The sequence below is a fragment of the Aplidium turbinatum genome, chromosome 8, assembly GCF_918807975.1.
Source record: "Aplidium turbinatum chromosome 8, kaAplTurb1.1, whole genome shotgun sequence".
In the NCBI taxonomy this organism is placed as follows: Eukaryota; Metazoa; Chordata; class Ascidiacea; order Aplousobranchia; family Polyclinidae; genus Aplidium; species Aplidium turbinatum.
Window position 1 is genome coordinate 24,131,013 of NC_137479.1, and position 25,838 is coordinate 24,156,850.

Consider the following 25,838-nt stretch of genomic DNA (forward strand, 5'->3'; position numbering starts at 1 on the left):
CACAATAATTATGTTGATACAAAAAAAGAATGACACTATGGAATGACTTTCAAAAGCAGATAAATCTACGTCATTTATTGCTGTTAGTTCGACCTTGTTGTGTAATTAAAAAACGTTAAGGACAAGTAGATGCAATAGAAAAGTGCAGTATAATCTTTGTGATATAAATAAGATGCTTCATATTTTCATCATTTTAAAACCATTCGAGTCTTAAAAGTGGTTATAAGAAACCGTCTGTTCTGCGAGTTTTGACAACCAGTTGTCATTCTACGACAAATCGTTTCCGAAATACATCAAAATCACGCTATTTGAAACTTCAAGGGCCAATATTTTTACAAGGTCACAATGAGCTAAAATTTTGGGTTGTCGAGTTTTTATCCAAAACCCATCACATCATATCGGTTTTTCGAAAATGGAAAATATGAAACACCGCAATAAACAAGCTTTGCTTTTCAGTGTGCAACATCCCAGACAGCATCTCCATCTGCAAATCGAACTTCCACATTTCCGAAGTTTGGAACCGTGAATGGAGAGAAGTTGCGAGACCAACCCAATTCACAGTCCTTCCCAATACCAACACCCCACCAGGAGCAGAACTACCCCGGAAGAAATGGGTGAAGCTCAATCGCCTGCGGACTGGAGTGGGCCGTTTCAGCAGCAACATGTTCCAGTGGGGCCTCGCCGATTCACCATCTTGTGCGTGTGGCTCAGATTTTCAAACTGCACACCACATTATCTATCAACGTCCTGTATACCGACCACAGGATGGACATGTGGACCTAGCAACGCTCGATGAATACACAATCCATTGGCTGCTGCGCCTGGATGTAACAACGTGATCTGTGGCGGCCTCAAACGCAAGAAGAAGATCCCAGACAGAAAATCAACAGTTTTTTTTACATTGATTCAATGTAAAAACGATTGAATTTGCTGTCTGAGTGTCGACTGAGGACATTGATAATAGCAAACGGAACAGTCTCGACGTTTAAGCAAAAAAAAAAACAACAACATGATATCAACAACTTATATAACACAATTCTCCTATTGCAACATCAAGATGTTTGGTTGATTATAAACACCAGTGCAGCAGACATGTCGATTTCACAAAGCACCCGAAGACGTTCGTTGACAAAACACTAACTTTGCATAACACCAGCAATGAGAAGGTAGCTTGACAATAAAAAAAATCATTACAAATTACAATATTTACAAAGACAAAAATTCACTTTTTCCAGGTTTGGCCGTTAAGTTGATTCCAGCTAATCCACGGAAAGGGTAAATGGTTGAGATCGCGTTCTTCCACACGTATGTCGCAATTCATATTCAAAAATGCGGCGTTTGCACACTATAAGAATAAATATTATAATATGGAAGACAGTGGAATGCGTTATATTGCTACTTGGTGATCATTTGACGCTTCAAACGAGATTTCTGCAACACAAAAATATTATTTATGAAAATCTTGAATCGAAATCAAGTCCGGGATTATCCAAGCTATAATAGGCGGGCAATTTTGCAGCTGACATTTTTTTATTGTTTAAGAACGTATAGGCTACCTAAGAGTTAGAGACCATCAAAATCGTTTTCAACTCACGCCACATCTACTGCAGGTGTGCGCTGCTCTCGGAGCTTCACGATGTGAGGGCTACATAGCCAAGTGGTGAGAGCCCTGATTTGACGTTAGGAAGGGCGCTGGTTCGACACCGCTCAAGAGCATGTAATCCAGCTGTGGCAGGACACTTAAAGGTGGACACGGATCGGCTCCTTTGCTTTCGTGTCCACTTAATCTAAATCTTCAACTACTGGTCTGGACCTAAGCCTAGATACGACAAAAAGCGCTTTTCTATAAAAACTGTTTTGGCGCAACCGCAGGGTGCACAATAGAAAACTGTATTTTGCATAAAGGTGTTTTCGTATAAATGCTAGGTCAAGTACCTTGCATCAACGATGGGTTCCCAAAGTAAAGTGTCATCGAACTAAAGCTGCGTGTGATTCTTTTTAAGTCACCGCTAGTCAATGCCTTCTCAAAACTCTATCAGCAACGTTTGCAGATTGAAACACGGCAGTCAAAGCTTCTCAAACCGGGAGAGTAGGCTACGTAAAAATCTCTCTCCGCGACCATTCCGCTGAGGTTGTTTTACCTGCGCATCGCGTTGGAGCAGAAAATCGACTTACCAGACCGTTTGGTTTGCATTGGGTCTTTACGATTACGTTCGCCGATCGTCTTTCTTCAAGCTGTTTCAATGCTTGTTGTTTCCTGAAGGAAAACAGAAGACAGAGGTCATACTCAAAACACCAACAGAACCTTGTGGCCATTTAAAGTAGAACTCAACCACTTACCTCATGTCAATGGCCTTCTTGAGTTGTCTGGTCCACATAGCATCCACGTCGGCACAGAACGGAATCCAAAATCCGAAAAAGTCATTGGGAGAAACTTCCTCCCCATTTTTTTTCGCCGTACCAAAGTATCGAACAGTCGTCTCGAATCTAAACATTGATATTTTCAATTCGGGGTCTAAAATTTCAGGGCGAAGACTCAGTTGCAAGAGTCGATTAAATACAGGAGATATACTTTCACCAACTGATGGCTTGAGATTGACCTGCGGAAGAGACGTTGAGAAACAATTGGAATACATGGCATGGCAGCACTGTAGAAAGGTAGAAAGCCTTCCACAACATAAAAGTTGAAAACTTTGTCTCACACACGATAACTACCCAGACAGCAAATCAACCGTTTTTAGCATTGATTCAACGTCTACAGACTTGCAACGTCAACTTCTTCAAATCTCTCAGGTAAAATTTGCGGCGTATGACAAAATAGCAAATTTGCATGAAAATTACAACTTTGATAAAAAAGCTTTCATGAAAGGTATTCTATAGAAAGTGACGCAAAAGCTACAAAGTGCATCTAATCTGCGAGCAAAAAGCAATGCCTTTTTAAATAAAGCAAAATAGAAGGCCCTGTTTTTCCCCGCAAGCTTTTCGTGACGTGCAAATTAAGGGTGTAGTGTCGTCATACCTGCAACGTGATTCCTTAAGCTTATCCACCGTCGCCTCCACTTCGCTCATTGCTGAAAAGTTAAACACTTGAACACAGTAGAAGTACATTGTTACCAGATATACCCATTCGAGGAAGACCTCAAGCAGATAAACATAGAATAAGGTTGTAATCAAAACAAGTGCATAAAACATTAATTTCTTTATGAAACGTAATCTCCAAAAAGTTGATAAAACCTCTTTAGTCAAGATATAATCAAATCTACAGCACAGAAGAATCCTCGTTTGGTCTACTCGGGCTTTCTACTAGACCACCGACCGGTTTTACGAATTATAAATTTACAAATAAATCCGGTTTTTGACAGTAACAGCAAATAGAAATATTGTTGAAAGCAAAGACACATAGAGATATAACAACAGTGGATTTTATGTCATCACTCATCAGTCACCTTTCATGTGAAATTGCTTCATGAAACATTCAAACGATGAAGATGACGCCTTTGGGGCACTCTGTAAGACGATCTCGACCTTTTTTCTGCAGTCTAACACAACAAAATCCAGTTAACAAAAAAGCTTCTGAAATTACAGTTTTAGCGTTAAACGAAGCAAAACAGGGACTTGACCACAGTGGGAGAGATTGTTACGTCGCAAATACCAGTCCGTCATGTTTACAGTTGACATATGCACAGTTCAAGGCCAGTTTTTCACGCATTTTTTTATTCCGCTGTTTCAGTCACATCGACTGCAACATAATAAATCTTTTGACTATTTCTAAGCTAACATACCACTCGGATCAAAGCAATCCAACTCGACACTTTAAAATCACGTTATTAAATTACTTATCGATCACGGACTAACGAACAGGAAAACCTAGACAGCAAGTTGCTGTTTTTATATCGATTCAACAGCCAACGACGTTCAAACGATGTAAAAAAGACAACTGTTTAATGTTTATAGCTGAACGTAACAGAGAAGCATGACAGTTACATGTGGAGTGTGGTTCTGAACTACACCCACTGTCAATGTGTTACGTACCTTTTAGTTTCTTCTTAATCTTGTTGAGATTCTTCTCCATGTCCTCATATCTGACCTGGGACGACCTCGCCAGATCCATCATGCTGGGGAGCGGGGGAGAAGTAGATGACGTCACATCCGGCTGAATGTGAAGAAAGTGATGACTTTGATCACCAACCGAGCATAGCCCTGACAACATAATCCGTCATTTTTACATTGATTCAACATCTGCAGACGTTGAATCAATGTAAAAATGACGGATTATGCTGTCTGGCAGTATGTCATAAAAGTGCAACACCTTAAAACCACCTCAACTAACGTTTTGAAACGTTAAGATTACTGACAAAATCTGTGTGCTGTGCTGTGTGATGATGGTGAAGGCAGCCGACTGACACAGTCCAAACCTTTCAGAAATAAGGTGGCCTTACCTCGACTGGACACTTAACAATAACATGACAAACGATGGACACCAAGACTGGCTTTCTCTACCATTTTTTACAGTACTTAAAATCTTAACAAGAAAAAAACAAAAAACAAGTCGGTATCAGGGATTAGATCGGTGAAAAGACCTTCACCTGCAAATTCAACCATCTGCAATGCGTAGCAAGCAAGTTCAAATAAACAATATCTTCTGCTTACCAGTGCTGCCAGGTATGTCTTGACAACGTAAGAAAGAAGATTTGATTCATTACCCCGCGATTTAACATCTTTCAACTTGGCTAGGATATCAAGAGCAAACCCATTGGCACTTCCACGTGTTCGATTGCCTGTAGAAAATGTGACATTAAATAAACTGCGATTTTATGATATCAAACGAGACCTCGTTAATCCGTTGTTTGGTCAAATCATGGCGGTTTCGAATGTTTGGTCATTTGTTGAATTATTGAAATCGAAAAAAGGAATGTTAAAACGTATTTGACAAAATCCGTCTTTTTGCATATATTTGTCAAACTCCCGATTAACAACGTCTATCTAGTGGCTAACAAATAATGACAATAATAAATCGATTGCCTAGTTTTGTTTTTGAAAGGTTGTAAAATATCCACTTTACACCTTATTACTTATTATATAATGTCTGTGACAATTGATTTAGTCAGTTTATCAGCGATTTAGTCAGTTTATCAGCAATTTGAAGTAAAATGTAACGATAGTGTAATTGCCCTTTCTCAACAACAAAATACCAATTCTTCTCACATCCATTGCGTTTATTCAACGTAACTCGACCTCTATACAAAATTTGACTTTGTGTCTTAGGATAGTAGAAGTTGTGTCACTTACACAATGAAAGATGAAGATTATGAATACAAAAGTTTAACAAACTATATGCAAAACTCGCCTCTGTTGAGTAAGTTTCCGACATGTAGAATGATGCCAAATAACTTGACAACAGATTCACTTTGTAGAACCTACAAAGAAATTGTTCTGAGCGTGAACAAAACACAAAACCACACCCTGAGGTATGAATACATATTGATCGATAGAAACAACTGACAGAAATACCAAATTTCAAAAGACCTAAAATTAAACTGGCATTAGGTTTGAGTGCACCAGCAGCGGATGTCCTAAGTGGCCCACAAAGGCAGCCGTCCGGTTAATCAAGAATCAGTTCACCAGTTCAAGAATCAGTTCATCTGTAGATCAGTAATCGGCGGTTCTACTTAGCGGAGTACGGTTGACACATAAAGAAAAGAAGTCTACAGATTAAATTTTTCATTCGGTAGATTTGTTTAACCGATGAATCATTCATTTTTGGTGCATCCAACCTTTCGTGCTGACATTTCAAGATTCAAATTAATTAAGCGGTTGGGGTGCTGAAAAATGCCGCTTCATTCATAAACATGTAGTGAATAGAATAGTTATTCGCAAAAACGTTTCTACAAGTCATGAGCTTTAGCAAGAAGCTGTTCAGCCTGCAGATCCCTGTGTTAAGTTGTTAAGACGATCAAAGAACGAGCATTTCCCGATTCATCATGACGCACTTACTTGACACGTGCGGTCAATGACGTTGATTAACTTGATGACGTCAGCAATATCGTAGCAAAAGTGAGATGTGAAAGTGATGCAGAAAATCCGATCAGAAAAGCAAGACGTTTGCCATAACTTCCATAAAAATCTTAAAAGTTAAAAATAAAACTTAAAAATAACGTCTGACCAGAGATAGCACAACAATACTTTGTCTAAACTGTGATAACCTTTTGTCAATAAATGAACATTTTATGTTACACGGAACACATGATAGTAAGCACTAGTTGTCAATGCGGACTTACTCTTCCGGCTTGTCGAGTGGGGTTTTCTTTTCGTCGTCTAGCTTGCTTTGCTGCTTCACATGGCTTTCGATTTTTTCCATTTCTCCACTTTGTGGTTGCTAAATATTGACGTTAAATCAATGTAAAAAACTGATTTGCCGGCTGGGTGAAGGTGCGTCTTTAGGAACTAGTAAGTTTCGGTAATACTGAAACGTTTACATCAAACAGATGATACAGATTGAACAAATAAATACGTTCAAAAACAATTAAGAAAATCTACAGCTCGTTTTGGTTTTTCAAACTACAGTAGTTCTGAAAATACTGGCTGTAGTAATGATGGAAAAAATATATAGAAATAGGCATCACTAAACTGCGTCACGCTTGAGATCAAAACAAAACCTATCACTTGAGCTTGCGAAAAGGGACACGACCAAAATGTCATGTTATCTAATTTAACATACAAATGTACCAACTCTTAAACCGTACAAAGAATAAGCTATTTTGAGCTTACGAGTTCGTATATCGCTTCCAAAGTATCGATGTCAACTAGCGACGTATCAGCTTCTAGCACACCTGAAGACAATAGATTTTTTATCAACAGGTTGAACTAAAAATGGTGATGTTAAGATAAAACACAAAAGATAAATGCAAATGCAATAGGACGTTGTGAAAATTACGCAACATTACATGACTGATCAATGTGATCATAGAAATTTAAATTGAGAACAGGAGAAAGTGTTCGCCTCAGCACTGATAACGATTAGACCAGGGTTTCGCAACCAGGGGGCACGAAGGTCGTCGAAGGTCCCTTCAAGAGGTTGCAATAAAAATATTCTCAAGCCGCAATAAAGCCAGAAAATGAAAAGTCCTTGTTGAGACTGCTTTGTAAGTGAGCTTGTTCAATGGTCACGCGGTTGCAAAGTCTACTGTCACATTAAAAGTTACAGAATTATACAGTTCTTTGAAATTGCATATTTTGAAATGAGTTTTTATGTGTGTAAGAGAGCAGGAAGGAGGGTCGCAACCAGTATTCATTTTTCGAAAGAGGCCATGGAGCCGTAGAAGGACTGAGAAGCACTGGATTGATGGATTAAATGTGGGAACAAAAATGCACTGAGGAAGGAATATATGCTTCCTTGTTGAAATTCAATCAGGAATAGCAAGAAAACAGACAAATATCGTTGTTGTTTGTCACACTGCTTTCACAATTAATGAGATTGCTTCCAATCCAAATCTTGTTGTACATAATGCACGCAAACAATCTCACCTTGTGTGATGTCATCGATGTTTATATGGAGACTTGACATGAAGATGCCGATAGCCTGTGACCGCTTTGTTTGTAGGACCTTGGCTGTTTTCACCTGCACACAACATAATGAATTCGAACATCGACTTAGAAAGCAAAAACTTATCTGAGCATGTCACCAATCACCATTAAATATAGTGAACTTTAATTAACAACAAAGGATTGCAAGAAGAATTAGAATTTTCTGAAGTCTTCTTCATAACTTGATAACAAATTTGAAATAACGATAAAAAGAAAAAAAGGAGGTCATTGAAGCAAACAATATACAAAAATCAGATCAGATCAATATACTGTAGAACGCCAAGCGGAAAAAAAATTCGGTACCCGGTCAGTTGGTCGACAGACAATTGGTCGACAAGACAGTTGGTCGACAGGACGTTAGGTCGACAGAACGATTCATTTTAGGGTTAGGGTTAGTTAACTAGGGTTAGTTAACCTAACTTTAACTCTAACCCTAACCCTAAAATGAATCGTTCTGTCGACCTAACGTCCTGTCGACCAAATGTCTGTCGACCAATCGACCGTGCACCAAAAATTCAATGGTATTCCATGAGGCATTTGGTATCGCAAAGTGGAGTATCGATCTCATAACTACCAACATAAAGGTGGGGGCTCTAGCTCAATGAAGTGGGCTATCCCTGATTGCTGTTTTAATACATGAAAGTGACTCTTACCTTCGCAGAAGTTTTCGTCTTCTTCGCAGTTGTTTCTTTCTTTTTGGTTGCAACAGGCTTACTGAAAAGTTCAACCAACTCTGGAATATCCAGTTCACTTCTTTCAACCTTCGACCACACGGCCGGAGACCTACGACATGGTGGAGAGCAGTCAGAACCCAGAAAGCAAATCAACCGTTCTTTACATTGATTCAACGTCTGCAGACGTTGAATCAATGTAAAGAACGGTTGATTGCTGTCTGGGAAACTTAGTGAATAGTGAGTCGAGGTGATAGAAGTTTCAGTGACACTGTAGTTTTGTGTGTGACAAGCCAACATTGCATAGCGTATGGATGCGGGCTGTGAGAATGTCTGCGCGATGTTCGAAAGGACGTCGGTTCCGCACCGCTCCAAAGCACGCGGCCGTATCTCGACAAGATACTTATTGGCATGCTAACATAAAATAAGAGCAGTTGACTCGATAACCGCATGTCCTTTCGCTGCTTCCTGTTGTTGTGCTACATCTGTAATCGTAGTGTACTGCATGTTATCAGAACGGACGCTCAATAAAATATGATTTTGAATTAATCCAGCAAAACTACCTTGTGGCAAGCACAAGAATGAAGCGTCACAAAATCATTTCGAAAGGCTCAAAATTAAACAAGTAACTGGATAAAAATTTCAAAACAACTGACTTTGACTGATAAAGCAGAGAGTGCAATTTAATGCATAAAACAAAACGTGGCAATATGCTTGCACCGGCCTACAATTGGCCAACAACATACTTGTCAGTCAATGACGTTGCATTGAGCTTCGTCCAATAGAGTGGCTTCATAGACTTTGCTTCCAATTCTAAACAAAAAGTGTTATTAAAGGTAAGGTTTGTAATATTACATTTACAAAGATGTGTAGCAAAACTGATCAACGTGTCTTGAGAAACTTGCAAACGTTTGCACAAACACCGTTACTGACCATTCCAACACTCACATTTTCACAAGGCTTCGAAAATGGAACACAAATCAACAACAGTGGAGCAAAAGTGCTCAAATGCCATAAGATGAAATTTACAAATTGTTTTCAACTTAATCACAGAGAGCGTGTAGAAAAGCCAAAATGTTTCGACTTTCACGGAATTCCACGTGTGGCGCAGAATGAAACCTCTATTTTAAAGCATGACATAAAAATTCAAACCAGTAAGATCAAACGTTAATACACAGCAATCACCATGCTGAAGGAACTGGGCTTTACAACTGCGTCAGAAAAGCTACAGAATGTTGTTACAAGATAAATATAGACGACGACTACGAGTAGTTTTCCAGTTGATTGGCAAATGCTAAAAACAACGATGGAAATAACGTGGTCATGTTAATACGGAGCCAGCACAGGTGAGGCGATACGTTGTGGCCTGTTTGTCTGATGCAGTAACTAGCAACCAGAGAGAAGCAAAAATCTAAGCTATTTTTGCATTTACTGTATAAAACTGGTCGTAGCACTGAATTCCATACTTGATGTCAACAGATATTCTTATGATGAATAGTTGGACACAGGGTTCAAATTGTACCACAATTTGAAATGCATTTCACGGAAGATGTAACATGCATTCCACAAGCGAACAACTGAAATAGGGTTATGGTTTTGAAAGATTGTTAGCAGCAAATAGACATCTAAATAGCGTTTCGAAATAGCATAATGTATGCCAACAAATAAATAATACTACAGACCGACATGCAGACCAATGATGGCTTGGGCTTGTGTTACAAACTTCATAAGGTCACATCAACGAAAACACACAGGGTTAAGCCTACGCAGTTAGCACACCAGCAGAAGGTAGTAAGGCTAACTGCATTAAAAAAGATTTGAGCTCAGAGAAAGCGCATGAGAATTGAGAAGACGCCGCCGAACACCAGCCATGCAAACCTGAACAGCCAAAGGGCAGATACTTACCTGGGTAAACAAACGTTTGTACGGAAGGCAAACTCTTGTCGGGTTGATTGGTCATGCGAGGAGGCAAATTGCCCGCTGGGAGTGAAAGGGTGCTAGGTGGCGGTGGTGGAGGGGGAACTGACGAATCAAATGCTACAGGTGGAGGAGGCGGTGGAGGTACTGATGAAGGTGGAGGTACGACTGGGGGCGGAGGAGGTGGTGGGGGTGGTGGAGGAGGAAGTGGCGGTTGGACAGGTGGTAAAGGAGGAGGAAGAAAAGCTGAACGAGGTGATGAAGTCGATTGCGGATGGGAATGAACAGAAGTCAGAGATGATTGAGAAGAAGATAAAGGTGAGGTGGGTACGGCGGTCAAATCGGGAGAAACGGGACAAGAATCCTAAAATATAAAATTTTATCACGCCAGATCCCCAGGGTGGATACGATCTAATCGACCAGCACATTACGTATTTGCTACATATTAACACCAATGTTTTTATTCCAACAACGTATCAGCAATATATAATATACCTGCAAAGTGCAAATACACACTAAGAAATGTGAAGCTTGTTTATTAATGTGCAATAAGCTCACTGATGTTGTTTTTACAATGACGTCCCCATAGAAAGTTTCTTTGTATCAGAAACTTTATAGGTATTAAAGCAGTTTACATACAATGCACAAAGCGACATACTCAGCACTTGTACGTAAAGCGGCATATAGTATTTCCAGTTCGGTGACACATTTCTATTGCGACAATAACGCATTACACTTACAGACTTTTCAGTCGGAAGACTTCTATAAAAGCCGTCAAGAGACAGGAAATAGAAAATACAGCAGATTTCGCCCACATCCATCGACTATATCATTATCAACAACCCGCCAATATCGACCAGTTACAATTAACTCCTGACGCTTTTTTCATATTTTCAGAGCATTTTGTTCGTTTATAGCAGCAATCGTGCTGTTCAGTGTTCACTTAGGTACGCATCCAACAATTTACGATTTCACCTCTGGCGCGGAAACAATCGGCCACCCCCACTAGTGGGGAACAAACCGACGATGGATTATGATGATGATAAAAGTTCTTTTCATTTTGCAGATCTTAGGCGTAGGAAGTAATCAGGAAACTATATTGCTTCCTTACAAGTAGTGACGACATCTAGAAAGTGCTACATTCGGCAACAACAAATCAACAACACTTGTTGAAGAAACATGTCCCAAAATCAAAACTGATTACTTTTGCAAAGAAGCTTTTACTGGAGTCTAAAAAACTTGTTGAAAAAGGAGTGCTGAGTAAGCGAAGCACTCTAAAGCAAGTAATTGACGTTTAAAGACGTGTCGTACAATGCAATGCTTTAATTTTTTTTTTGCTATTCCTACTGACACTTTCTACCACAGAAATCGTTTCTGAATGAAAGATTTGAAATTGAACTAAAAAGAAAAAGTTTTCAATGTGAAAGTAATGCTGTTAAAGCCCCGCTGCGAATGGAAAATAAGAATTGGCTTTATCTTTTGTTGTAAACCATGGTTTCTGACACAAATAAATAGTTAAAATAGCTAGGCCAAAGCAAATCCAATGTAACTTATTTGTTCAAAAGCATTCATACGTAAGACTACAAGGTAGTGCTTCTTTATCACCACTCACCAAATTGTCTTTTGCCACAACTGGTTTCATGTCTGAAAAATAAACTTATCATGGTTGTATTTCATAGTTGGATTTTAACAAATAAACGCCGCACACGCGACAAACAGATATATAAAACATGGTATGGTTTAAATTACAACATAAAAACCACCTTTTATCAAACAGAGCATGATTAACAAATCTAAAATGACAGTAAAAGAACCGTTTTTGACACGACACGTTCATTGGTGTAGCCTTAATCAAACGAAACAATAGGATTATAGGACGACTAAAATTGAAAATAACCTCATTTAAAACTTAGTGCAATAACGATGATACGACAATCAAAAAAATTCGTCAGCCATTTCTGGAGCTTTGTTAAGATTTTGAATAAAGGTTACAAATGAAACTGTCATCAAATGCGCGTTATTTCGTAAAATTGCGCACAAGATACACGATATTCAAAAGTGCGATAACCACCGGAATGGCCCGTTTCGGTGAGTTCCCTATTCGGTGAGAGCCGTATTCGGTGATTTTTTTTTTAAATATCGGGTACCGTAGCCTAATTATCATTGCCGTTTTAGCCTTTAGGGTTAGGAGTTGGGGGTAGGGGTTAAGGGTTATGGTATTATTTCAACGTTTAGCGACGTTGAAACGATGTAAAAGCGGCAATGATAATTAGGCTAGGCTGCAGTACCCGATAATTTAAAAAAAAATTCAAAAAATCACCGAATAGGGAACTCTCCTAAAAAGGCTCTCACCGAATCGGACTCACCGAATAGTAGCAGACCGGATAACCACAGGTCAAAAGGCAAAAAACAAATCTGAACATAGCTGCACACGGAAACATTCAGAAATTGCTACAGATCTACGATTCGGAAATTAGAAAATCGCTCCTCTCGATAGCATCCTCTCTCCCATGCACTACAAACTACAATACCAAGCAATGTGGACTTGCGTTCGTAAAAAAGTGGTGAGTTCTGGAGGTATGTTCGGAAAATTTCGGAAACTCGTTATTGCACATGATTAGGGAACCGTGTTCCAAAAGCTAGTGCAAAACCGCTACTACCACAGAAAACCCGCAGCATCAGGGTAAAACAGGTCGTTAGTACACATTTCTAAAGTGCAAAGTCAAGTTTATCTTACAATTTTTCATTTTATGTATATTGCAGATTTAATTCCAAACGTAGCGTACATGTCGAAAACGTTTGAGTTATTATGTTATATATTTTGTTTTGTGTGCAATTGTACATTAATTGTACAGTAATGTGCAATTGTTTTGTGTGTACATTATGCTAAACCGGCTAAGGTTACTTTGTTTTGCTTGTCTATGGTTCAAAAAAGCAAACTCTCTACCAAAGCTTTATCATTTCAAAAGTAAATAACAATCATGCTGCAAAAAGCGAAACTCAATCTATTGCATAAACTTTGGAGAGTTTCGGAAATTTTCTGTCTTGTCAAAAGCATCACGCCATAGCCCTGGTGCTTCCACCAATGACTGACTGTGGTTGCAAGGTGCCGGACAAATGACTTACTAAGTAGCAATATGCGACGAGCTATAGTGTACCTTGTGGTTTGACTGCAGCATTATTGGAACGACAGGTCTTTCGGGATCGCGGACGAAACACAACCTCAGCCGTGTTATCATCATCTGACTCCGGTTCAACAGCATCCTTGGTCGTGGCGGTGTCTGATTGCAAAGTCATTTGTTGTTTCAGTGGAGAAGATGTCTTGCTGGGCTTCCTCCAAGAGTAAAATAAACTTGTCTGCAAACACAACCAATGAAAATACAAAACATAAAATAAGAAAATTATTATATTGTTACCTAACTTTAAAATGCACATCTTGCTCTGTGCATTCCGGGTTGAACAAATGATCATTGCGATCAATCAAAATTTGCTTTGAGATAGTTGTGTTACGTAGGTTTCACGCTGGCCTCAAGCAGACTAAAACCACACTTTGAAAATTAATATGAATGACCTTGGTAACCATATCACAGCAAGAAATTGGTGGGTTCTGCATGCTCAGTAAACTACAATTGCCCCGTGTAATCGTAGCACACGTTGTAAGACCACAATATTGAACTGCAGCAGTATCATGCATGTTTGGAAAAACCTGTAAACGTCGCTTTGATATAAATTTAAAATGTCTTACGGGCTAAATTCATTCTCATGAAGATAATTGAAGACGAACTGATGAAAAAGTGATAGACCTGTAATAATATACCTGGAACTTGCGGTCAGCTTGCGTATGTTGACAGACAAGTATGCCTGATTGCAGAAGTGTTGTACAAAAATCTTCAACAAATTGATTGACGGCTGTTGACGACGAGATGCCACCAGATAACCATGACATCAAGGCTTTTCCTGCAACAACGTGACATTGTTACATGGCTGGCTGATAATCATCACGATGACTTCCACGACCTAATAATTGTTAGAAAGCAGACTGGATATCAGCTTACGACGTATGAAATTAAATCTTACAGCGATGTCGATTTGTTAACAACGGAGACAAGTGCAGTGATACGTAGAATAACTTTAAGGGCCTAACCCTAAGTGTATACCAAAATGTATTTAGTTGATATGGTTCAAAGTAGTTTCTGTCAACCTCAATTTGACAAGAAGACATAACAAAATACAGTACTGAAGCTTTAAAAAAAAGTAATGTTATTAATATTTCAAAATTAAAGTACAAGACAAAGCACACAAATTTTCTGCAAATCTAGTGGAAAATTATCCACACAATATCATATGTTTATAGTCCATACCAGGAAAGCATCGCTCAAGCAACACTTTTCTAAAGTGTGGTGGTAATTCACGCTGTTCTTTAGATAGCAGGTCACACTTCTTTGGGGGCAATTTCCTGCAACAAAACCGAATGCCTTAAGTGCCATCTGCTTTGACAGCCAATCATCATAACTATGTCTTGGTATGAACCATGTCGTGGTATCTATATACTTCACATACCGTAGTGTAACCACAATAGTAATATTTCAATAGCTTAATGTTTGTGGTTGACTAACGAAGAGCTAACGACTTAAAATCTAACTTTATTGCTACATCTAACCACAGACAAAGAATTAAATAAAGAAAGGCATGTTACTCTTGCTTGGAATATGTTTTTTAATAGTTAGAGTACGGTACGGTGACACCGGAATGGCCCGATTCGGCGAGTCCGATTCGGTGAGTCCAATTTGGTGTATCAGATTCCCTATTCTGTGATTTTTTGAATTTTTTTTTAAATTATCGGGAACGGTAGCCTAATTATCATTGCCGTTTTAGGGTTAGGGGTTAGGAACTCACCAAATCGGACTCACTGAATAGTGGCAGACCCGTACCACGGTACCATAGTTACATATTGCATACAAGTAGAAACCCATGTTTTATAAACACCTACAGTCCTACGCTGTGAGCTATCTGATTATATTATCCAACAACAATAAAGGTCAATACAATACACTATTTAATACTGTACCTAAAGGAAGCAGTTGAAGACAATGGTGAAATGCATTTGGATGGCCAAGACTGATGGAAAAAGTAATTCTTTGTTTTTTTATCATCTGAACAAAATGCATTCAATAAGTAATTTAATTAAGCAACTGCATAGTGATGCCAAGCAATTCTTTTTCCATTTGTCCTTTATCGAATAAAAGAAATAAAAACTGATTGGCATGATACAGCTTCTTAATTCATGATGATGAAATAAGAAACTTCATAGTCAATAATCATGCAAGCTATTCTTCATCCATTATCTATAATATTTTAAGGTTAGAAAGTAGACAATGACACTGTACTTCTAAACACACAACTCAAATTTAACATTTCAATTAACATTAACACAACATGTTGAGATAAATGCGTTAAAAATACAGTAGCTACTACAACAAGTTGAAATGATTTCAACAATATACATGCACAAAACACCAAGCTATTGCCATCATCGTATAAGCCATTGGGGTCAAGTGTCTGTCCTTATAACACCTCATGTCAGCAATCTGAATGCTATGATCAAATTAATTGTCATGAAATTTGCATATATGCCGATACAAATACAATAAAATAAAAATGCAGTTCAACAGTCATGCTAAGCATCAAAATGCAGATAGTCCATTGCTCAATCCTGGATTACTCTGGTTTAAGTATGAAGCAGAAACTACTTAATTTATTATTCAAATAGAATCTATTTAAATAAGGACCTTCTGATGATTCTCCTTTTAGGTGAAACAGGCTGTCAAGGGTAGTAATAACTAATAACTATATTTGATTTAATTCGCTCTGCTAGGCTTTTTGCTTGGCATTGAGCACTTTTTGTAGTACCATACCGTATTAATAGTTTTCATTGTTTTATATTTTTTCTTATATATATATTAAAGCTTCTCATAACACAAAAACACCAAACTGTTTGTAAGGGGACCACCACAAGCTGGAAATTGTCCCAGCATAAATTTTCACATTGTTTGCAGAAGTAAACAGTCTTCGAAATTAGCCTCGGCAATTGCCGAGGTGATTGCCGAGGCAGATGCATGAATGGCACATTAGCCTCGGCAATAAAAATGCCGAGGCCACACGAGCGCTTGTAAGGACCACAAGATTACAAAAATAACCCTAATTTTCTTAGACCACACCAGACTAGGAGGTTGATTCAATCTTACTATTGCTTGATGTTTTTATTTGGGTTACTTTCTACTTCGCCGGCGCTTAGACACATGCCCAGCTGAGAGAATTGAATCTTTTATAGAAATATCACCCTATTTGCATTGATTCAACGCCAGTAGACGTCAAATTATTGTAAGCATTTACTCCTTATCGCGCTTCGCCTTCCGTTATCTCGTCCAGCTGTATCAGAAACATCGCTCCGCTTTCACAACGAACCACACAACATCAACAGACGTCGAATACATGTAACTGATAGGTTAACGCGTTAACCTTTAGAGTGAGCTTTGTTAATTGCGGTTTGTGATAGATGTCTGGTTGCGTAACAACAACAGGTGCAATTTTATGCGCTTACAATGCTCATATTCCCTGTATCGCCACTAGTTTGAATCCTGCCCCAGCCGAACAAGCAACGCGCTCACGCCAATCTACCACTCAGAGCCAGGGTTCTGTAACTTTCTGTTCATACGCGATGCGCAATGGTAATCTTGACGAAGGGGTAGCTCGGGTTCGCATTGAAATGATGGACGTGCTGGATACATTGCAAGTTTCGTTGCAAGAACGGATGAAGTAAATCACGGAAGACTCGATTTTTACTGCAGCGGCTACCCTCCTGGACAGTGGACACCAAGTCTTACGTCAGTCAAGAGATTGAAAATATCCGAAATGCTGCAAACCGAATCATGGAACAATTTTCATCTGTGCTTGAGCAAAACAACTTTAACCAAAGCCGCATAGGTGAGTCTATTTTCATCAGTATTGGTTTACTAGAGAATAGAGATAAAAAGATGAACAACATTCGGTTGACGTTTTAGTTGTTCTTTTAACAAATTGGTAATTTTTTTTAAGTAGCTGGTTACTTTTATGACATTTTTACGTTGATTCAACGTAGTGAGACGTGATACCACACTTTTGTAGGTTTCACGTCTGACGATGTTGAATCGACGAAAAATATTGGCAGATAAGTTCACTACAAAAGGCATTTATCAAGTTGTATTTTCTTTAGGAATTGAAGTCAATCTGGCTGTCTCGCACGTGCGACGTTTCTTCCCTTCTTTCGAGCCAATGAAAGTATGGAAGCAACTGTTTATGCTACGAGACAAGCTGCGACTCCACAACGTTCTGCAATTAATTGAGATATGCGTCGTTTTGCCTCTTTCCAATGCGGAAGTTGAGCTTGTGTTTTCTTCATTTGCAAGAATGCTCAGCAGTTTATATGGAGTAATAAAATTACGTATGATAAATTGATAATCTATATGTATAAAGATTTACCAATGAAATGTAATTTATTGCGTAGATTTTGGTTTACACTGTACTAAATCAAGGATAAATGTATAAAAAATAGTTAGGCTGTGTTGTTGAAACTGTGTTATTCTTTTCTCTAGAATGCGTCTCAACAATGATAGCCAAAGAGCACTAACGCGAGCGCGATGTGCAGGAAGAGACATTTCTCCCAGTCGATATGCTACAGCCATAGATTTGTTCCTTAGTCAACACCCTAATGGAGTTTTGCGAAAGAGAAAGAGGCGTGTTGATGAGTATCAAAGCACGAAAGCCGCAAAACGTGGACGCTTCATTGCGAACGAGGAACGACGAAGACAGTGTAGATTTACAGCCAAGCGTTGAGCCTCTTGATGTGTCTGATTTCAGTGATGACGAGACAACCTCATCCTCCGATGCAGCATCTGATGATTCCGATTCTGACTAGTTCTTTATCAAACAGTATTTGTGTTGCTCGCAGTATCCTAATTGTGCCGAAATTATGTTAGTGTAAACGTAAATCGAGGCAATCTTCTCGCAGGGACCTATTAATTTGTTGCCGGAGACCTGGTTGAGCAATTAACGCTATTTTATGATAATTCAACGTCGCTAGATGTCGAATTAATGTAAAACAAATGTAAATTTCTTATTGGGCATTGTTGTTACGCAATACAACCGGTCGGGAAAATTAAATCGATTTGTGCTGACTCGAACGTTGAATCAATCCAAAATTAACATACCCCCCCCTCCCCCCCCCCCCCCCGTGAGTTAGTTAACATGAATTATCGTAACCGCGTGCGTATCGCGTTGCTCGCTTTATCGTTACTTTTGGTATTATTACATCACAACAAATCAAACAATGCGGTCTTGATAGACTAGCCTACTCTATTATATTTTTCCCTTCTCGTTTTACATGTTGTGGTAGCCTACAATTTTTTCGTAATAAACGTTCACAGCAATTGCCGAGGCAATTTCAACTTTTGCCGCTTGGCCTCGGCAACGTTTTTGCCGAAGTAAAAATATACTAATTTCGAAGACTGAGTAAAGAATTAATGAGGAAATAGATAAGGTGAAAATCTGATCTCAGAGTCTATATTTTTCAACATGGCTTCATTGCTTTGTTGTACAATATAGACACCAAGACCAAATTTTCCCCTATTCTACAATGGCTAGATCGGATTTCGGCCTTTTCATTAATTATTATTTTGTCATTCGATTATCATTATTTCACTTCTGCAGATATGGCAATCATTATACATGGGTCTGCTACTATTCGGTGAGTCCGATTCGGTGAGTCTGATTCGGTGAGTTCCTAACATCTAACCCTAACTCCAAACCCCTAACCCTAAAACGGCAACGATAATTAGGCTACGGTACCCGATAATTTTAAAAAAAAATTGAAAAAATCCCCCGTTAAGGGATCGGACTCACCGAAACGGGCCATTCCGATTATACATAGGGGAAATTTCCACATTTAGTTTTGCTTGTTTGCAGAGGTGGGCATCCGCTACTTTTAAAGTAGCGCGCTACCCGCTACCGCTACCAATTTACAAAAGTAGCGCGCTACCCGCTACTCGGGCCAAAGTAGCGCGCGCTACCGCTACTTCTTCCGCTACTTTTGTCTAAAATGACACTAGGAAACACTCAAGTCCCTAGTGACACAAAAACAACCTTGAAAATGAATGTTATCATTCGTTTACGCTGTCATTTAACGTCGTTATAGAAAACACATTCTAAGAAAAATTTGTTGTTACGCATCTTTCAAAAACACGAGCATTTCAAAATGAGAGTCACTTAGTCCTGCCCGCTTTCGCTTAAGCACATCGTTTCCAACAGAGAAAAGTGTCTCCACCGCAGCACTGGAAGGAATTGGGGTGTTGTATTTAATCAACAGATGTTTTAACTCGGTATTCCAAAAGCTCAAGGACTTGCTTTTGTCCGAAAAAAAGGCTTCTACAATTGCTGCTTCCTTCTGCACCGACGTTTCACGGGATGGCGCAAACACTCCAAAACATAAATCCCCAGGTCATGACTGGTGTTGGTGTCACTCTTCTCGGTATCAACCTGGCTTGATGTCTCCCGCAACAGTCGAATTACATCTGACTTTTTCTTGTACTGCGATAGCATCATCCGTGGAAACGTAGTGCACAAATTGTAGCCACGACATCTTGAAGGAGAAATGAAGACATGATGCCATAACGCATTTCATGTCGTTATGGCATGAAATGTTATGGCAAGATGGAAGTGGTGGATGTGAAGCAGCGGTGACAACAAGGGCAAGATTGGGCTGGGCAAAGTTCAGGGAATGTGGGGAAATGTTGTATGGCAGATAATTTTCACTAAGGATGAAAGGAAAAGTATATCGGAGCTGTGTGCGGCCTGCAATGCTATATGGTAGCGAGACATGGATATTGAGAGAGAGTGAACTGGCAATCCTGAGAAGAACGGAAAGGTCAATGGTGAGAGCAATGTGTGGGGTGAAAACGAGAAGGGAAAAAAAGACTGAAGAATTGTTGGATATGCTAGAGATGAGAGAGACCATAGACCAAATGGCAAGGGCAAATGGAGTAAGATGGTATGGACATGTGATAAGGAGGGAGGAAGTTTTCTTAGAAAGGCACTAGATCTAAAGGTGGATGGGAAGAGGAAACGTGGTCGTCCAAGAAGAACGTGGAAACAACAAGTGAAGGATGAATTTAAAAAAGTCGGACTGAAGGAGGAAGATGCAAGGGACAGGGTGAAATGGAGAAAAGGGATAAAACCAATTGCTGCGCGGAAACAATCGGCCACCCCCACTAGTGGGGAACAAACCGACGATGGATTATGATGATGATGTCGTTGAAGCACTTGTTGAATCGTTTCTTCACCCCTTCAAGGACTTTCATTTTCAACTCCTCACAGGTCACAAGATCACTGATCTCGGTCAACTTCTTCCGCAAATTGTGATGGTTGGAAGCAAGACTCTGTAATACGCCTTGGACTCGCCCTGGAGACAAGGCCTACGAGAGGGAGGTACGGAGGGTACGGTGTACCCTTGATGGCCCAGGCCTGTGATTGTTGGGGGGCCCAAAATTGTGATTTTATAATTTATGCGCAAAACTGTTTGGTTAAAACCATCCTAAACGATTAAATTCAAGCATAAAAGTTGTTATTCGTTAGTCCTTGGGGGCCCCGGAAAGAAATTACTTGTCCAAAGCGGTGACTTAATGCTTTACGTGCAAACATGTTATGTTAATAGCACCCTAAATTAAATCATAAAAGTTGGTTATTCTCCTGTCCGGGGTGGGGGGAGGGTAGGCCTATAGTGTAGCAAAAGCAGGGTTGAGAAACCGATAGTTTTTTTTAATGCCCGGATGTTGTTGGGCTTTTTTGTGTTTTTTTTTTTAATTATTTGAAAAAAGGGGCAAACTTGGTTTTGAATCTTTATCCTCGGACTGACAAAGTCTTGATAGGTTATTCCTGGTTGTTTTGCATACTTGTAGATGTAGAGGCTCTTGAAGCAGGGCCAGTTACCGAGATTGGCAGAGTGAAATTTCCAATTGTTGAAGTCTTGTTGCCGGGGAATTATTACATCTACAGTAGTAGGTGCCACTGAATGGAGAGCAGTCCTTAGAATGCGTTACTCAAGCGCACACTCCGAAACTCGAACCAGCACCGCTTGATCTTGAAGCTTCTTCGTTCACGAAGTTACGCGCCAACCACCAACTGAGCTATCGGAGCGACACCTTACATTATGTCATTATTCAGATGCATGGGAATAGAATATAATCTAGGGTAGGCCAATGTCATTCTCTGTTGTTATAAACTTGTATTTTATGATGCTCAGTCTTATTGTTTCTGGCAGCAGGGTAGGCCTATATCATGAGGGAAATTACATATTTATCCTCTTTCATATTCAGTATTATTGTACATGTAGCCTATCAAAATTAAAGAATAGTTTACTGCAGCTTGATACTATTATTGCACACAGATGTCCAATTCTGCAGTAAAATGTTGTATGATGTGAAATACGTCTAAGCAAACATCACACGCCCAAGACAAAGGGGCCCGGAGTGAGAGGGGGGCCCGAAATGACTCTTCGTACCCCTAGTGAAAATTTCTCTCAGAGGCTCTGGCTGGAGAATGTCTAAAGCCTGGCAAATAGGCTTCATCACACGGAGATATTCGCCGAAGAAGTTGACATCAGCTAGAAAGACCGAAACTTTGCAACCAAACCGATTATATAGCTGCTTGACCACGCCAGTATTGCAAAAAAACAAGCATTTTTTTCAACTTAAATTAAAAAGTAGCGGGTAGCGGGAGTGCGGCTGAAAAAAAGTAGCGCCTCTCCCGCTACCCGCTACTTTGAAAAAAAATAGCTCTGCTACTGCAGCCGCTACTCCAACTAAAAAGTAGCACCGCTTCTGCTACTTTTACCAAAAAAGTAGCGCCGCTACAAAAGTAGCGCGCTACTGCCCACCTCTGCTTGTTTGAATAAACATTTCAGTCAGATATAGGTAGAACCCCAGTATACTTTTTTGTATGAATGAATGATAAAGGACCAAGTCAGATTTAAGTTCCATTATTACATGATCTCATAAAGAATACTATATTTACCTTCCAAATGCCCAGTAGTTGTTCCACTTTCATTTGCAATTAAATTTAGTTCATCAGATATGTCAGGAACAGGAAGAGACCAGTATACTGAATCCACAAAATTGTCATCACCCATTTTACTAACAAGTTAAAAGCAGTATATTTTACATTAAGATAGGAAAATTTCTGTAATTAGATTGAACATATGATTGGTAGCATTAGTAAGGGGATCAGGTGGTAGGCTACTTCTGAACTTGGAAAACTAGAGAAATAACAATTTTGTGAGGTGTAGTTTGTGGAATTGTGGTATAAGTAACACCTTTGTGCTTTGGGTAGTGGTCATGGATTTTTAAACCATTGATCTCTATAAACTTTGGTTTTATCACACAAGCTTAACAATGTGGGTTCCTGTTCCACTTCACTGGTAAGGGCCTAAACTGAGTGACTGGTTAAAAGTTAAAACTTGTCGTACATCTTGCTGGAGTAACCTACCTTAAAGATTTTAGATTAAGGCTAGGCCCTCGGTCTATACCTGTGGGTAACGTCAAAAAGGGGATCCGGCTGGAAAACTGTCACTCCAAATGGAATCTCGGTTCGAAAAAAGTGTCCCTGGTTTAAAATTGAACTTTTGAAACAGCTCTTAGATGCAGAGTTGCCAGATTTTGCAGAACAAAACATACCAAATAGCACTAAAAAGTATACCGAAGATATACAAATAGCAATATACCAAACAAAAATTTCAACTACTAAACGCAACAAAAATGTTTTATATTTGTAAAATTTGGTATATAAATACCAAATAGCGACGCTGCCAGACGTGCAACAATAAGAGTTTCAAGAGAGGAGGAAAATTTTTACATCTGGCAACACTGCTTTAAAGGACCGAAGACATATCTTAATGAGGTAGAAGCGATCGACAGAACAGAAGTGAAGCATTGCCCCGAGGGTGCCTACCATTTTCAGGAACTGTCTGGTGGAGTGAAAGTGAACCTGTAAGAAATAGAGTGAATAAAAGCTGTTCAAAACTTTGTAACCCCAGTAGGCTAACGAATTTTCAGAGCATTCTTCGTCGTGTGAGCCTCTCGGGCCGAGGGAGGGTTAATCCTTTTACCATCTCATAAAGATTTAAGAAAGGTTTAAGATTTATGGAACGGTTTAAGGACATTGACAAAGTGGTAGGCTATCTGTCACAGGCCCGCAACCAGCAAATATTTTCGGGGGGGGCATTTAATTTTTATCAAAGAACAAACATTAAAATGATGCATTGTAACATTTTTATGTTAATGTCCACGCCCATTGATAAGGGACAAGAGTGTGTGACACCAGTGGCATAGCCAGAAAAAAAATTTGGGGGGGCCAAATATTTGATGAATTGAAGAGAACAACAAAGTGTTTGATTTAAAACATTGCCACCTGATGTGCAGTGACGTATCCTGGTGGGGCAAGGGAAGCAATAAAGCTGGTGAGGGGTTAGAGCGTGCCGAAGGCATGCGTATTCTATGGGGGTCCGGGGGCATGCTCCCCCGGAAAATTTTTGCAAAATTACACTCAAATAATGGATTATAGCGCTTTCTGGAAACACTTTCAGGGTAATATTTGTATCAAATTTATTAGCAGATAAACAGCTATTAATTTATTAAAGGTAGCTGTTACACACGAACGGGCAAAAACTGCGGCTAAAATTAGAGAACACAAAAAACTCAGCTACACAAAAACCCAACAAAGTAGCCTAAGCGATTCTGAAATTGCTTCAACAGATTAGTTAAAAGAAGCGTAAATCGCGTAAATTTTGCGTGATTTACGATTTACAAAATTTATTAGTGTCTTTCTGTGTGCCTAAAACAAGTTCTGGGGGTGTTAATAGCCAGATGTCTTGAAAAACGATATAAATTTCTACAAATTATATTATATATTTCAAAAAAGGGTTTAACTTCGGAACTCAAACTTTGAAAATTTGGGGGGGCCATGGCCCCTTTCGCCCCCCCCCCCCCCCCGGCTACGCCTATGTGTGACACTACCATGTTACGGTTAAATGGTCATAACTTATGTCAATCACGTTTTTGTTTAGTACAGCATTAAAGGAAACTAGCCTTTGTAACCTTTTCTCATTTAGCTTTCGACTACCCGAGGAAGAAAATTACGATAATACAGTAATGTGTTCAGTCGAATTTGTAATCGACTCAGTCGATTACAAATAAAATACAACATTTGTAGGCTACGAACTGCATTGGCACGACTGGAGTCATAAATTAATCAATAACATATATTTACATCAACATAAACAAACAGATACATATGAATAAACTCAACACGGTAATTACAAATTACAATCCTGAAACATTTTGTTGGCTCAACAAGCTTTTATGTTTGTAGGCCCAAAGAAGTTGACTTTGCAAATGCAAAATGACATTTTAATTTAGAGCATAATGTCTAACTTTCTACTTGATTTGGCAATTTTGTTTAACACCAATTCCGCGCTTGGAATTTGAGTAACAGATAATGAGGATGCCAGCCTAGTTTATCGAACAAAATCGTTAGCATGGCTTCCAACCAGCGTAGCCTACTTTCGGTTTCGATAGTATGGCTTTACGTGTACGACGTACTATTCATAGTACATTTCATACTGCATAGAACGCTTAAAATTTTTTCAAAAAATTTCGGGGGGGGCAAATGCCCCCAATGCCCCCCCCTGGTTGCGGGCCTGATCTGTCACGACTTTTATGTACGGTACGCTAGGTGCACAGAGTGAATGTGGAAGGCTATTCTTTCGTAACCAATTGATAAAACTTATTAACAACGAAGACCTAATCTTTTTGAAGTTTTCAGTGTTTTTTTAAGAATGTCCAACTCCAAGCATGTCGAGTTTAAGAAGTTAAGCAAAGCTTTGCAATAAACTCATACTCTGAACATCCGCCCATACCTAGCTGTAGCTGCTACACAAAGCTAGACTGACAAAAATGGGAGTAGCTATGATTGCATAGTTTTCGCTCCTTTTAGTTGTCTGATGTGGTCTGTGACTTGTAATAACTTAGGCTACACCAATATGCAAGGGCTTTGACAGGGGGGGTTTAGGTGGTACTTTTGGACCCGGAATATTTAAGGGGCCTGGATCTAAAAAAATCCCCGCGACTTTATACATTATCAAGATCTTAATATAATCAGATCTAAAGGAATTGCCATCAGAGGTTAAAACAGCCATGTCAGCCGTCAGATGGTAAAGTACCGGGCCTCCTTCTGGCTACCGGGCCCACTTCAGCATTCTGGTGGTAAAATAGCCACTTCTACCACCAAACAGTAAAATAAGAATTTATAGGGGGTCTAGTATAGTGATTTTCCTAACCACGAATAGCCTATTACCCGAAACACGAAATTCAAAATAAACAGTAAACAGGCTATAGTTCACTCAAAAACTGAAATGACACAGGTAAGAAGATTGCTATCCATATTTCTGCACTAAAAATTAGACCAAATCCGCTTTTTTGATTGCAGCAATCAGCAAATGTTTGACCTAGGCCCAAACACCTTTCCGAAATCAAATTAAAAACCTTGACTGTCTGCAGTGCTGTAAATTCTCTTCTCGTAAGC

The 25,838-nt window shown here is 39.3% G+C and overlaps 1 protein-coding gene across 1 annotated transcript; it reads right to left on the reverse strand.

Annotated features, from left to right (window-relative positions):
• Positions 1–1,074: 1,074 nt before the first annotated feature.
• LOC145776181 (formin-2-like) lies at positions 1,075–22,389 on the reverse strand. The gene is made up of 21 exons (XM_082587582.1): positions 22,275–22,389; positions 15,241–15,325; positions 14,534–14,628; positions 13,990–14,129; positions 13,331–13,529; positions 11,785–11,816; positions 10,161–10,536; positions 9,002–9,068; positions 8,238–8,367; positions 7,525–7,618; positions 6,769–6,830; positions 6,279–6,376; positions 5,995–6,124; positions 5,348–5,417; positions 4,651–4,778; positions 4,033–4,153; positions 3,447–3,539; positions 3,020–3,071; positions 2,341–2,487; positions 2,176–2,257; positions 1,075–1,431 (listed from the first exon to the last, which is right to left on the reverse strand). The coding sequence occupies exons 1-21, from the start codon at positions 22,387–22,389 to the stop codon at positions 1,396–1,398; spliced, it is 2,352 nt and encodes a 783-aa protein (XP_082443708.1). The 3' UTR covers positions 1,075–1,395.
• Positions 22,390–25,838: the final 3,449 nt, after the last annotated feature.